The sequence below is a fragment of the Homarus americanus genome, unplaced genomic scaffold, assembly GCF_018991925.1.
Source record: "Homarus americanus isolate GMGI-L3 unplaced genomic scaffold, GMGI_Hamer_2.0 scaffold24922, whole genome shotgun sequence".
Classification (NCBI taxonomy): Eukaryota; Metazoa; Arthropoda; class Malacostraca; order Decapoda; family Nephropidae; genus Homarus; species Homarus americanus.
The window spans coordinates 6,907,165-6,922,239 of record NW_024722610.1 but is presented as its reverse complement, the minus strand read 5'-3'; the positions used below and the strand labels follow the sequence as shown (position 1 = coordinate 6,922,239).

Below are 15,075 nucleotides of genomic sequence, written 5' to 3'. Positions count from 1 at the left end.
TTTGCCAGAGTAAAGGAATGTAAGGAAGAGCTTAGTATGCCCTTAGCAAGTTGTTTAACATGTCCTTAAAAACAGGTGTAGTACCAGAATCCTGGAGGATAGCGATTTTCAAGAAGGGATAGATCACTATCCTCTAACTACCTAATCAGTCTAACATCAATAGTAGGCAGTTATTGGAAGCAATCATTTCAAACTCTTCAAAATCACCTGGAAGCACAAGTTGATCAATGATTCCCAGCATGGCTTCACAAGCGGACGTTCATGTCTAACTAATCTATTAACATTCTTTTCATCAGTTTTCGAATCGGTGGACAAGGGCACAATTATGATGTGGTATATCTCGACTTTAGCAAAGACTTCGACAGAGTCCCCACGAAAGACTAATTAGAAGGTAGAAGCACATGGCATCAAAGATAATATCCTTAAACGGATTAGTGCATGGTTACAGGACAGGAAACAGCGAGTGAGCATTAACGGCACTCAGTCCCATTGGACAACGTCACTAGTGGAGTTCCAGGCTCAGTACTTGGACCATTACTATTTATTATATACATAAACGACATAGATATCGGCATAGACAACAACATAAGTAAATTTGCTGATGACACTAAAATAGGACGTGTTATTAAATCGGCGGACTCCGCAAAACTACAGAAAGATCTAAACAATTTTTCAAATTGTCTGAAAATGGCAGATGAAATTCAACGTGGATAAATGTAAAGTATTCAGTATAGGATGTAAACAAAGGAAACCAGTTCAGATGAACAACAATGCCATAGAAATCCGACTGCAGAGATTTAGGGTAATGATAAGTAGGAACCATGCCAAGTAAACAATGTGTTTTGCTCGTAACAAGGCTAATAAAGTACTTGGGTTCATACAAAGGAGTGTTAGTTACAAGACTAGCGAGGTCATCCTAAAACTGTATCTTGCTCTTGTGAGACCACACCTGGATTACGCAGTTCAGTTCTGGTACCGTATTACAGAATGGAGAATGACAAGACTAATCCCGGGCATTAGGAACCTTGAGTATAGAGACAGGTTAAAGCATCTTAATTTGCACTCCCTCGAGACGTAGAGTGAGGGGCGACCTGATAGAGGTGTATAGGTGGAAGTCAGGGCTAAACAAGGGGACATTACAAGGTACTCAAACTATCCAACAGGAGCAAACTCGTAACAATGGTTTTAAATTAGACAAATTTAGATTTAGGCGCGAAATAGGTAAACATTGGTTTGGAAAAGAAGTAGTGGATGGATGGAACAAGTTACCAAATATCATCATTAACTCAATACGCTGAATAGCTTCAAACATAGGTTGGATGCTTATATGAGCAATAGGGGTTGGGTGTAAACGGGACTGACCAGTATGGGCCAATAGGCCCGCTGCAGTTTCCTCCATTCTTATGTTCCCACCTTCCCTGTCCTTGTGAAAAGGGTTGTACCCTTCTATGTGGTACTCTGATAAAAAAAAATTTGCTCGCCAGATTCATCCAAGTTTCGGTGATTGCTATGACGTCTACATTCTCGGTACATACAACCGCTCTCAGCAAGTCTATTTTATTTCTAACTCTCCTACTGTTTGTATAGTATACATTTAAACCTATCCTTCCTGGCCCTATTTTACCTTGTCCTGAGCAACTATTTTACTTCCCAGGACCTGCTTGTTTTGACTCACTTTCCGACTTCTCTCTACTGACGAAACCCCGCCCTTTGGAGTGACAATTTCACGCTCCAGGGATGCAGACAACGTCTTTACCCCGCACGAGACAAGTGTGCTCCGTCACGACTGTACAGGTAGTCGTTGCCATAGTATGGTTGTCAGTTATCAATGAATGCCCAACCATTGTTTACACAATGTTTTTCCAGTCGGCAATTTATAGCAATTGCCCTGGACAGCCATTCACGACAACCCCTCTTCTAGGCAAGACACCACATACTATCAGGATCCCTCCCTATCTCTCACATCTTCCCCAGCGCCTCCCTATACCTCTTGAAAAGTTCCTCACTCTAACCTTTCCTATGTCGTTTCCTCCCACACTAAGACACACTACTGGATTGGTACCCTCCACTGACAAAGCCCTATCTATCCTCTCAGCTACATGCCCTATCAGCCCAGGAAAACACATCTAGTCCTACGTTTCCTATCTCTTGCGCAGTTAGCACACAGAGTTAGCATCCTATAGCTCGGCACAGAAAGGTCCTTCACACTAGACCTGTTGTACTGTATAAAGGAAACTCATTTGGGTTCACTGTGTTCTTCCTCCCTAATGCCTGGGAGACTCACTACTGTGGTGAGAGGGAGAGGAGAGAGAGAGAGGGGGGGGGCAGGATGAAAGAAGAAAAAGAGAAGAAGAAAATGTGAAAAAGGGAAGAGGGATAAAGAGAAATACAAAGAGAGAGAGAGAGAGGTGAGACGAGTGTACATAATATCTAAAATACTCACACCAACACATTGCTCGACACCTAGTTCTTTTCTTGGACAGTGCTGGCTAGGTTAGATTAGTTTTGGTTAGGTTAGGGTTAGGTTAGGTTAGGTTGGGTTTGGTTGGGTTTGGTTAGGTGGGTAGGTGCAAGGAAAAATGATCCATCAGTCATAAAGGTGTTTATAGACTGTACTAACGCAGGTAAACAATTGGGAAAAGAAGTGAAGGAATTGTTACGATAATCTGTGGGTGTTGTTGACCTCTGTGAGCGAGCACCGTGTTAAGTGAGGGAATATGGGTCTCCCGGTGTGTGTGTGTGTGTGTGTGTGTGTGTGTGTGTGTGTGTGTGTGTGGCAGTTTCACTTTTCGTGGTGTGTGTGTGTGTGTGTGTGTGTGGGGCAGTTTCACTTTCGTGGTGTGTGTGTGTGTGTGTGTGTGTGTGGGGCAGTTTCACTTTTTCGTGGTGTGTGTGTGTGTGTGTGTGTGTGGGGCAGTTTCACTTTTTCGTGGTGTGTGTGTGTGTGTGTGCAGTTTCACTTTTCGTGGTGTGTGTGTGTGTGTGTGTGTGTGTGTGTGTGTGTGTGTGTGTGTGTGTGTGTGTGGGCAGTTTCACTTTTTCGTGGTGTGTGTGTGTGTGTGTGTGTGTGTGGGGTTTCACTTTTTCGTGGTGTGTGTGTGTGTGTGTGTGTGTGTGTGGCAGTTTCCTTTTCGTGTGGTGTGTGTGTGTGTGTGTGTGTGTGTGTGTGTGTGTGTGTGTGGGTTTCACTTTTCGTGGTGTGTGTGTGTGTGTGTGTGTGTGTGTGTGTGTGTGTGTGTGTGTGTGTGTGTGTGTGCAGTTTCACTTTTCGTGGTGTGTGTGTGTGTGTGTGTGTGTGTGTGTGTGTGTGTGTGTGTGTGTGTGTGTGTGTGTATCTCCTTGTTTCTTCTCATAAATTGCTGTACATTCTCTAGGTCAAGTCGCCACCGTAGTGATATCTGTCACCTGGTGGGAATTACTGTACTTATTTCTGTACTTAAACCTGTATCTTTACTTGTTCTTGTACCTGTGTGTATTTATACCTGTACTTACATCCATACTATATTCATATCCACACCTGTACGTACATATATACTGTATATTTACTTACACTTGTACCTGTACCAAAAATCATCACCTGTCCAATATATGTAATTGTTATAAATATTTGTTCGCGTTTTTGAGCAAATTATTTTCTTCCAAATAAATTTATTAACTTATTTTTTTTTTTTTTTTTTTTTTATTTATATGTATTTTTTAATTTGTATTTATTTGTTTTGTTTAGTATTTTTGTATTTTGTAAACTTGTTTCCTTGTTACCTCGCTGAACACGTCATTAAGGAGCTGACCTTCACTCTGTGTGTTCTGACTACTGCGACTCTGGGGGTGAGAGAGAGGAGGAGGTGAGAGAGGAGGGAGAGTGAGGAGGAGGAGGTGAGAGAGGAGGAGGAGGTGAGAGAGGGAGGTGAGGGGGAGGAGGAGGTGAGAGAGGGAGGAGGTGAGAGAGGGGGAGGAGGAGGTGAGAGAGAGGGGGAGGTGAGACATAGGAGGAGTTGGGAGGAGAGGAAGAGGTGGAGACGGGAAGACTTTTGTGGTGGGGATGGAGGATGAATAACAATAATAATAATAATAATAATAATAATGAAGATACAAATGATAATGATAATATTAGGTTAGGTTAGGTTAGGTTAGGTTAGGTTAGGTTAGGTTGAGTTTCTTGGCTTTTGTAAATTCGCGACATTCTCCACAAACTGTTTGATGGCTGTGGTGATCGTATAAATGCGACTTAACCTAACATAACCTAACCTAACCTAACCCCCCCAGGTAACATTAGGTTGTTTAGTCGTCAGGTAAAATAAGCTGGGGTGTTAATCTTCACGTGAATTATTTAAATGAACTGTTTACGTTACTTCTCACATTTCCAGTTTGGATGAAAATTTACCGTAGGAACCTCTGAGACTCCTTCCTTGTGTCGTAGATAAATTTCAAAGGATAAACTTAACGTAGGAACCTCTGAGAATCCTTCCTTGTGTCGTAGATAAATTTCAAAGGATAAACTTACCGTAGGAACCTCTGAGAATCCTTCCTTGTGTCGTAGATAAATTTCAAAGGATAAACTTACCGTAGGAACCTCTGAGAATCTGGCCACTCGTTGTGCGCCCCAGTGAGTGTGGGCCAGAGGCGGTTTGTTTACACTATGACGTCACCGTGGATAAGATAGCACCCGGCCCTCGATTCAATGAAGATAACGTTAATCTTGATCCCTGTGTTTACCACCCTTGTTTATCGTATACCCAGATGACGTCACGGCCTGCACTACGTTATGAAAGACTTATATCGTTTGTTTGGGAGGAGAGTGTCTGGGGGGTGGGTGTTTGGTGGGGGGTGCATGGTAGGGAGTAGAGAGATGGTTATAAGGAGAAGAAAGTTGGACAGCTTGGGGTTGACACAGGGACCTCTTCCTCCTCGTCCTCTCCTCCTTTCTTCCTTCTTCTCCTCCTCCTCCGCTTTCTTCCTTTCTTCTCCTCCTCCCTCCTTCTTTCTTTCTTCCTTCCTTCCTTAATCCTTTATTCTCCTCCTTCCTTCCTCCTCTCATCCCTCCTTCTTTCGCCTTCCTTATTGCCTCTCCTCCTCCTCCCCTTTAATGAGGACTCGGGTAGTAGCAGCAGCGGCAGAGGTGAACACAAGGCCCCAGGCGCGCTGTACCGGGGCCTCAAGGTCACACCTGAGAGAGGGAGGGTGGCACACTCCCTCCCTCCCTCCCTCTCTCACACCTCTCCCTCCCTCCGTCTCTCTCTCACACCTCTCCTCCCTCCGTCACTCTCTCACCACTCTCCCTCCCTCCGTCTCTCCTCTTCCACCCCTCTCCCTCCCTCATTCCTTCCACCAATCTCTCTCTCTCTCTCTCTCTCTCTCTCTCTCTCTCTCTCTTCTTCTCCTCTCTCTCTCTCTCTCTCTCTCTCTCTCTCTCTCTCTCTCACTCTCTCTCTCTCCAACAGTTGTGGTCACGTGTTTGAGTCAGTTATTTCATCACCTCTCAGTAGATAACAGATAGCGCCAGCACGAGCGATCAGCAGTGCCTGTGTATGCATCTACCACACCACATCTGACTAAGTTCACCCCCTAAATAGCGTTAGGTTAGGTTAGGTTTACGGTGGCTAGCGTAGGTTGGGATTGGGTTTACGGTGGCTAGCGTAGGTTAGGTTAGGTTAGGTTTACGGTGGCTAGCGTAGGTTAGGTTAGGTTAGGTTTTTACGGTGGCTAGCGTAGGTTAGGTTAGGTTAGGTTAAATAAGTTTGGGTGGATATTCTTCAGGTTTTTCGTCAGATATATAATTACAGGTGTAGATTTATGCGCAAAATGCAGGTAATATATACAATAGATAATTAAAATACAGGTACAGTATACATGTGTGCGTAAAATATAGTATACATATTGCGTTAAATACAGTATACATGTGCGTTAAATACAGTATACATGTGTGCGTTAAATACAGGTACAGTAAATCCCAGGTGGTAACAGTATTATATAGGGTCTGTACCTACTGTATTATATGTAGTAATAAGGATCTAAAATACTGGTTAACGGTGACTTAGTTGGACCATCAAGATTGTATAAACCCAAGCAAACTAACCCTACTAACCTAGGGTCCTATCCACTCTACACCTAACCTAACCTCAGGTCCTACCTAACCTAGCCTAGCTAAGTCCTAACCTAACCTAAGTCACAACCTGTCCCTAACCTAACCCCTAGCCTGACCTAACCTGCCTAGCCCCTAACCTAACCTAAGCCCTAACCTAACCTAGCTCCTGGCCTGACTCCTAACCTAACCTAAGTCCTTCCTCCTCCTGACCTAGCTCTAACCTAACCTAAGTCCTCTCCTCCTAACTTACTCCTAACCTAACCCTTGCCTCACTAAGTCCTGCCTAACCCAACCCAACCTCCTAGCCTAGCCTAACCTAGCCTGGGTCACTACTCCAAGTCCCAACCTAGTCCTAACTCAACCCAACCCTTCTTACCTAACCCTAACCTAGCCCAACCCTACCTAACCCCCCATGGTAGTAGCATTGGGGAACTGGAACAAATAATCAGAAAATCTATAACTTTTTGTTAACCTTTAGACCTGAAGGTGACTCTATAAAACCCTCTCTGCTCTACGCACCACCGTCACGGGTATACAGTGCTCTACGCACCACCGTCACGGGTATATGCTCTACGACCACCGTCACGGGTATACAGTGCTCTCGTGGGTTGGGTTGCACCGTCCGGTATCAGTGCTCTACACTCAGTTCTCACCACTGTCACGGTATACAGTGCTCCTACGCACCACTGTCACGGGTATACAGTGCTCTACGCACCACCGTCACGGGTATACAGTACCTACGCACCACCGTCACGGGTATACAGTGCTCTACGTACCACCGTCACGGGTATACAGTGCTCTACGTACCACTGTCACGGGTATACAGAGCTCTACGTACCACCGTCACGGGTATACAGTGCTCTACGTACCACTGTCACGGGTATACAGAGCTCTACGTACCACCGTCACGGGTATACAGTGCTCTACGTACCACCGTCACGGGTATACAGTGCTCTACGTACCACCGTCACGGGTATACAGAGCTCTACGTACCACCGTCACGGGTATACAGTGCTCTACGCACCACCGTCACGGGTATACAGTGCTCTACGCACCACCGTCACGGGTATACAGTGCTCTACGCACCACCGTCACGGGTATAGCAGTGCTCTACGCACCACCGTCACGGGTATACAGAGCTCTACGTACCACCGTCACGGGCTCAGAGCTCTACGTACCACCGTCACGGGTATACAGAGCTCTACGTACCACCGTCACGGGTATACAGAACTCCCGTCCACCGGGTATACAGTGCTTCATACGCACCACTGCCACGGGTATAAGAGAGCTCTACGCAATCACCGTCACGGGTATACAGTGTCGCGCATGCACCACCGTCACGGGTATAAGCAGAGCTCTACGTACCAATCGTCACGGGCATACAGAGCTCTACGCACACCGTCACGGTATACAGAGCTCTACGTACCACCGTCACGGTATAGAGCTTACGTACCACCGTCACGGGTATAAGCAGAGCTTATGCACCACTGTCACGGGTATACAGTGCTCTACGCACCACCGTCACGGTATACAGAGTTTACGCACCACTGCCGGTATAAGCAGTGCTTCTGCCGCACTGTACCGTCACGGGTATACAGAGCCTACGTACCACCGTCACGGGTATACAGAGTTTATTGCACACTGTCACGTAAGTATACAGAGCTCTACGCACCACCGTCACGGGTATACAGTGCTCTACGCACCACGTCACGGGTATACAGAGCTCTACGCACCACTGTCACGGGTATACAGTTTTACGCACCACCGTCACGGGGTATACAGAGCCTACGTACCACCGTCACGGGTATACAGAGTTTGCTGCACACCAGTCACGGGTATACAGAGCTCTGCCGTACCACTGTCACGGGTATACAGAGCTTCTACGTACCACTGTCACGGGTATGTTGCGAGCTTCACGTACCACTGTCACGGGTATACAGAGCTTCACGCACCACCGCTGTCACGGGTATAAAACAGTGCTCTACGCACCACCGTCACGGGTATATAGAGTTTACGCACCACTGTCACGGGTATACAGTGCTCTACGCACCACCGTCACGGGGTATACAGAGCTCTACGTACCACCGTCACGTATACAGAGCTTCACGTACCAACGGTCACGGGCATACAGAGCTCTACGTACCACCGTCACGGGTATACAGTGCTTCTGCCGTACCACCGTCACGGGTATACAGAGCTTCCTACCACCGTCACGGGTATACAGAGCTCTATTACGTACCACCGTCACGGGTATACAGAGTCTACGTACCACCGTCACGGGCATACAGAGCTCTACGTACCACCGTCAAGGGTATATGCCAGAGTTTACGTACCACCGTCACGGGTATGGTTGGTGAGCCTACGTACCACCGTCACGGGTATAAGTTGTGAGCTCTACGTACCACCGTCACGGGTAGCAGAGCTCTACGTACCACCGTCACGGGTATACAGAGCTCTACGTACCACCGTCGGTATACAGAGCTCTACGTACTTCCACCGTCGGGTATACAGAGCCCCTACGTACCACCGTTCATGGGTATACAGAGTTTCTACGTACCACCGTTCGCTGGCATAAGTTGCAGCCTACGTACCACTGTCACGGGTATACAGAGCCTACGTACCACCGTCACGTATATATAGGAGTTTCACGGTACCACCGTCACGGGTATATGGTTTCTACGTACTTCACCGTCACGCGGTATACAGAGCTCTACGTACCACTGTCACGCGGGTATACAGAGTTTACGTACCACCGTCACGGGTATACAGAGCTCTACGTACCACTGTCACGGGTATACAGAGCTCTACGTACCACTGTCACGGGTATACAGAGCTCTACGTACCACTGTCACGGGGTAGCGGCGATTCTACGTACCACTGTCACGGGTATAAGAAAAGTTCTACACCACTGTCACGGGTATGTTAGAGCCTCTACGTACCACCGTCACGGGTATACAGTGTTTCGCCTCAACGTCATCACGGGTATACAGGCGTTTCACGTACCACCGTCACGGTATAGCAGTGCTCTACGCACCACCTTCACGGCATATGCTTCACGTACCACCGTCACGGGTATACAGAGTCGAGTATGAAACGAACATCTGCTCTTATTAGTTCAATGAGTTCAAGTACCGATATAGCATAGAGCATACAGAACGTCATCAGTCCGCTCTGTACTGTGTGTGGGGTTGCTGGCTGGCTGGCGGCATACATGGCTGGGCCAGCTGGGCTGGCTGGGGCTGGGCTGGCTGGCTGTCTGGCTGGCTGGCTGGGCGGGCTGGCTGTCTGGGGCTGGCTGGCTGTTGGCTGGCTGGTCTGCTGGCTGGCTGTCTGGCTGGCTGGCGGGCTGGCTGCTGGCGGCTGGGGCTGGCTGGCTGGCTGGCTGGCTGGCGGCTGGCTGCTGCTGGCTGGGGCTGGCTGGCTGGCTGGCTGTCTGGCTGGCTGGCTGGCTGGCGGGCTGGCTGGCTGGCTGGCTGGCTGCGGGCTGGCTGGCTGGCTGGCTGGGGTGATGTTTACAAGATGTCAGAGAACTGTTGATTTTTGAGCAGTATTTTGGGATGGGTTAGGTTAGGATAGGATGAGTTTGATAAGGTTAGGTTGGGTTAGGTTAGGTTAGGCTGGGTTAGGTTAGGCTGGGTTAGGTTGGGTTGGGTTAGGTTAGGTTAGGCTGGGTTAGGTTAGGCTGGGTCAGGTTAGGTTAGGTTAGGTGGCTTTATACTCGCCCCCTGTACACCTCAAAACGTTGTTGTTGACGAGTGATGGTGTTCCTGCCGGCTCCTTCTATAGCGATGTGGAAATAGCACACACACACACACACACACACACACACACACACACACACACACACACACACACACACACACACACTCACACTCTCACTGTTATAACTTCTCTTGATATTAGGTATGTGTATGTGTGTGTATGTGTATGTGTGCGTATCGTAACTCAGTGATTATCTCTGTGTGTACACGCTCGGGTGCATGTGTACACGAGCGTAAGAGTGCGTGTGAGTGTAGAGTAGACACACACACACACACACTTGTAGATGAATGACCTCAAGTAATAATAATTGACTTATAACCAATACTAAATAATCATATACAGTAAATGACAATATTGAACAAAAGTAACAATATTGAACAAAAATAACAATATTGAACAAAAGTAACAATATTTAATAAAAGTAACAATATTTAATAAAAGTAACAATATTGAACAAAAGTAACAATATTGAACAAAAGTAACAATATTCAATTAAAGTAACAATATTTAATAAAAGTAACAATATTCAGTTAAAGTAACAACATTTAACAAAAGTAACAATATTCATTTAAAGTAAGAATATTTAATAAAAGTAACAATATTCAATTGAAGTAACAACATTTAACAAAAGTAACAATATCTAACAAAAGTAAAAATATTTCACAAAAGTAACAATAGTTGTCTTACAAGTAATGTTATATGACCTATAAGTAACAGGTAAGTAACTTCGTCTCAGAGTTTGAAAGACTTAATGAGTTTATTAACCTCAATAAAACACAGGTGAGGATTTTACCGCTTAGTGTCGCTAGGATAAAGGTTCTTCTCCGTCAGTGAGTGAGTGAGTGAATGAGTGAGTGAGTGAATGAGTGAGTGAGTGAATGAGTGAGTGAGTGAGTGAACGTGAGTGAGTGAGTGAGTGAATGAGTGAATGAGTGAGTGAATGAGTGAGTGAGTGAGTGAACGTGAGTGAGTGAGTGAGTGAGTGAGTGAATGAGTGAGTGTTTGAACGTGAGTGAGTGAGTGAATGAGTGAGTGACCTCCAGTGGGTGAATGGATGAGTGACCTCCAGTGGGTGAATGAATGAGTGACCTCCAGTGGGTGAATGGATGAGTGACCGCCAGTGGGTGAATGGATGAGTGACCTCCAGTGGGTGAATGGATGAGTGACCTCCAGTGGGTGAATGGATGAGTGACCTCCAGTGGGTGAATGGATGAGTGACCTCCAGTGGGTGAATGGGTGACCTCAGTGGGTGAATGGATGAGTGACCTCCAGTGGGTGAATGAGTGACCTCCAGTGGGTGAATGGATGAGTGATTACTCAGTGGGTAGATGGATGAATGACCTCCAGTGGGTGAATGGTGACCTCCAGTGGGTGAATGGATGAGTGACCTCCAGTGGGTGAATGGATGAATGACCTCCAGTGGGTGAATGAATGAGTGACCTCCAGTGGTGAATGGATGATGACCTCCAGTGGGTGAATGGATAGGTGACCTCCAGTGGGTGAATGGATGAATGACCTCAATTGGTGGAATAGTGACCTCAGTGGGTGAATGGATGAGTGACCGCCAGTGGGTGAATGGATGAGTGACCTACAGTGGGTGAATGAATGAGTGACCTCCAGTGGGTGAATAGTGACATCAGTGGGTGAATGGATGAGTGACCGCCAGTGGGTGAATGGATGAGTGACCTACAGTGGGTGAATGGATGAATGACCTCCAGTGGGTAGATGGTGACCTCCAGTGGGTGAATGGATGAGTGACCTCCAGTGGGTGAATAGGTGACCGCCAGTGGGTGAATGGATGAGTGACCTACAGTGGGTGAATGAGTGACCTATAGTAGATACTGGCGCACCAAAAATCTTCTTTAAAGAGTGATCGTCCCAGTGATAAACTACATGAACCTCGACCTTATCATACCGTATTGTTTGTCACTCTCTTGCCACGAAAACATAACCCCTTTCACCCTCCTTCCCTTCCCCTCCCTCCTCCTCCCTCCCCCACCTTCTCTCTCTCCCCTCCCTCCCTCTCCCTTCCATTCCCTCCCTCCTCCTTCCCCCCAGTTATAGGAGAAAATAATCATTAAGGGTAATTTTCTTATTGAGTATTCACACAGACCGGACCTTATCACACCTTGCCGTATATCACTGTCTCTCCTTCCCCCCCACCGCCCTCCCTACCCCTCCCTAAAAAGACCATTTCCCCTCACTTTAAATCCCGACCTTGTTGCTTAAGTCCGTCTCTTTGCTATTGAGTTCTTAGTTAACTTATCAGTACTTTACACTTTACATATCGATGACCTGTTGATTTAAGTAGCAGTTAAGGGAGAGTTTATGGTGACCTGTAGTAGTATTGGTAAGACAGTATTGATGTCTTGATTCTTGAAGATTCTTACGTTGGACTTGTCTTCATATGTGTCGGACTTGTTTTCATGTGTTGGACTTGTTTTCATGTGTTGGACTTGTTTTCATATGTGTCGGACTTGTTTTCATGTGTTGGACTTGTTTTCATATGTGTCGGACTTGTTTTCATGTGTTGGACTTGTTTTCATATGTGTTGGACTTGTTTTCATGTGTTGGACTTGTCTTCATATGTGTCGGACTTGTCTTCATATGTGTCGGACTTGTCTTCATATGTGTCGGACTTGTCTTCATATGTGTCGGACTTGTCTTCATATGTGTTGAACTTGTCTTCATATGTGTCGGACTTGTCTTCATATGTGTCGGACTTGTCTTCATATGTGTTGGACTTGTCTTCATATGTGTTGGACTTGTCTTCATATGTGTCAGACTTGTCTTCATGTTGTTTTCATGTGACTTGTCTTCATACTTGTCTTCATATGTGTCAGACTTGTCTTCATATATGTTGGACATGTCTTCATATGTTGGACTCTTCACTTATGGACTTGTCTTCATATGTGTTGGACTTGTCTTCATGTGTCAGACTTGTTCGTGACTTGTCTTCATATGTGTCGACTTGTCTTCATATGTGTCGGACTTGTCTTCATATATGTCAGACTTGTCTTCATGTGTCGGACTTGTTTCTGACTTGTCTTCCTTAGTGTCTTGACTACTTCATATGTGTCGGAGACTTGTCTTCATTCATGTGTCGACTTGTTCATTGTCATATGTCTTCATACTTGTCGGACATTATATGTGTCAGACTTCTTGTCATATGTGTTGTCTTCAGACTTGTTTTCATGTGTTGGACTTGTCTTCATATGTGTCGGACTTGTCTTATGTGTAGACTTGTCTTCTTGTAACTTGTCTTCATATATGTCGGACTTGTCTTCATATGTGTCGGACTTGTCTTCATATGTGTGGACTTATGCATTCATATGTGTCGTCTTTGTTTATATGTGTCTTCATATTGTCAGACTTGTCTTCATACTTGTCTTCATACTTGTTTTTCATCGGAGGCTTGTCTTCATATGTGTCAGACTTGTCTTCATATGTGTTGGACTTGTCTTCATGTGTCTTGTTTTCATTATGTTAGACTTGTCTTCCATATGTGTGGACTTGTCTTCATATGTGTTGGACTTGTCTTCATATGTGTTGGACTTGTCTTCATATGTGTCGGACTTGTCTTCATATGTCTTCATATGTGTCAGACTTGTCTTGTCTTCATATGTGTTGGACTTGTCTTCATATGTGGACTTGTCAACATATGTGTTGGACTTGTCTTCATATGTGTCGGACTTGTCTTCCATATATGTTGGACTTGTCTTCATGTGTGTCATATGTCACTTGTCTTCATATATTATATGATTGTCAGACTTGTCTTGTGTTGTCGGACTTGTCTTCATATGTGACTTGTGTCACTTGTCTTCATGTGTGTCTTGTCTTGATGTCAGACTTGTCTTCATATGTAATGTCTTGGTGTTAGACTTGTCTTCATATTGTCAGACTTGTCTTCATATGTGGTCGGACTTGTCTTCATATGTGTCGGACTTGTCTTCATATGTGTTGGACTTGTCTTCATATGTGTCGGACTTGTCTTCATATGTGTCGGACTTGTCTTCATATGTGTTGGACTGTGAGAAAGATTTAGGAGTAATGATAAGTAGGAATCTTAAGCCAAGTAAACAATGTGTATTTGCTCGTAACAAGGCTAATAAAGTACTTGGGTTCATACAAAGGAGTGTTAGTTACAAGACTAGTGAGGTCATCTTAAAACTTTATCTTGCTCTTGTGAGACCACACCTGGATTACGCCGTTCAGTTCTGGTCACCGTACTACAGAATGGATATAGAATCCCATGAAAGAATTCAGAGGAGAATGACAAGACTAATCCCGGGCATTAGGAACCTTGAGTACAGAGACAGGTTAAAACATCTTAATTTGCACTACCTCGAGAGACGTAGAGAGAGGGGCGATATGATAGAGGTGTATAAATGGAAGTCAGGGCTAAACAAAGGTGATATAACAAAGGTACTCAAACTATCCAACCAGGAGCGAACTCGTAACAATGGTTTTAAATTAGATAAATTTAGATTTAGGCGCGAAATAGGTTGAGAAATAGAATACGCTGGATAGCTTCAAACATAGGTTGGATGGATATATGAGCGATAGGGGTTGGGTGTAAACGGGACTACCCAGTATGGCCCGCTGCAGTTTCCTCCATTCTTGTGTGTGTGTGTGTGTGAGGGAATGTTTACAGCGGTTTACTTTCTCTTCTTAGTTTCACTGTTTCGATTGAGTTTCAGAGCCTAATGTTTCAGTTATCATTTATGCCTTTTACCTATAACCTCTGTCTAGTTTCACCAGTGTCGCGTGTTTCAAGTTTCTATGATTCTCTCTTAACACACACACACACACACACACACACACAGAAGAAACGCCATGTTTGTTATCATTCTATTCGATGACGTAAGAGAGGTGATGTAATAGAAGTGACGTCATAGCTGTCCTCCTACCTGTGTGAAGTGACGTCATAGCTGTCCTCCTACCTGTGTGAAGTGACGTCATAGCTGTCCTCCTACCTGTGTGAATTAAATTATGGTCGACCTCGGGTGTAGGAGTGACCAGTGGCGGAGACAGAATGGCAGACGGGTATTGGTAATGACAGGTGATTGACAGGGAGATGGGGGGGGCGACTGTGGGTGGGACGGGAGTTATGTCGTGTCAGTTTAAGGTGTTGACTGTCACGCTGTCTTCTGCTGTCACCTGCCTAGTTAATTATCTTTTTGTTGTTACCTGTCATGCTCTCTCTCTCTCTCTCTCTCTCTCTCTCTCTC

The 15,075-nt window shown here is 45.5% G+C and overlaps 1 protein-coding gene across 1 annotated transcript; it reads right to left on the bottom strand.

Moving 5' to 3' along the window:
- Positions 1–12,407: 12,407 nt before the first annotated feature.
- On the bottom strand, positions 12,408–13,578 carry LOC121862984 (elastin-binding protein EbpS-like). The gene is made up of 3 exons (XM_042361440.1): positions 13,281–13,578; positions 12,979–13,148; positions 12,408–12,629 (listed from the first exon to the last, which is right to left on the bottom strand). Exons 1-3 carry the CDS (start codon positions 13,576–13,578, stop codon positions 12,408–12,410), a joined length of 690 nt encoding a protein of 229 aa, XP_042217374.1.
- Positions 13,579–15,075: the final 1,497 nt, after the last annotated feature.

What these genes read in the sequence shown, in the direction of transcription:
- LOC121862984 (XM_042361440.1), bottom strand. Translation starts at nt 13,578, where the DNA reads ATGACACACATGAAGACAAGTCCAACATATATGGAAGACAAGTCCGAC. An exon ending in TCCAACACATATGAAGACAA is followed by an intron (nt 13,149 to 13,280) that starts GTCTGACACATA and finishes ACACATATGAAG; the next exon opens with ACAAGTCCGACACATATGAA. An exon ending in ACACATATAATGTCCGACAA is followed by an intron (nt 12,630 to 12,978) that starts GTATGAAGACAT and finishes CATGAAGACAAG; the next exon opens with TCTGACACATATGAAGACAA.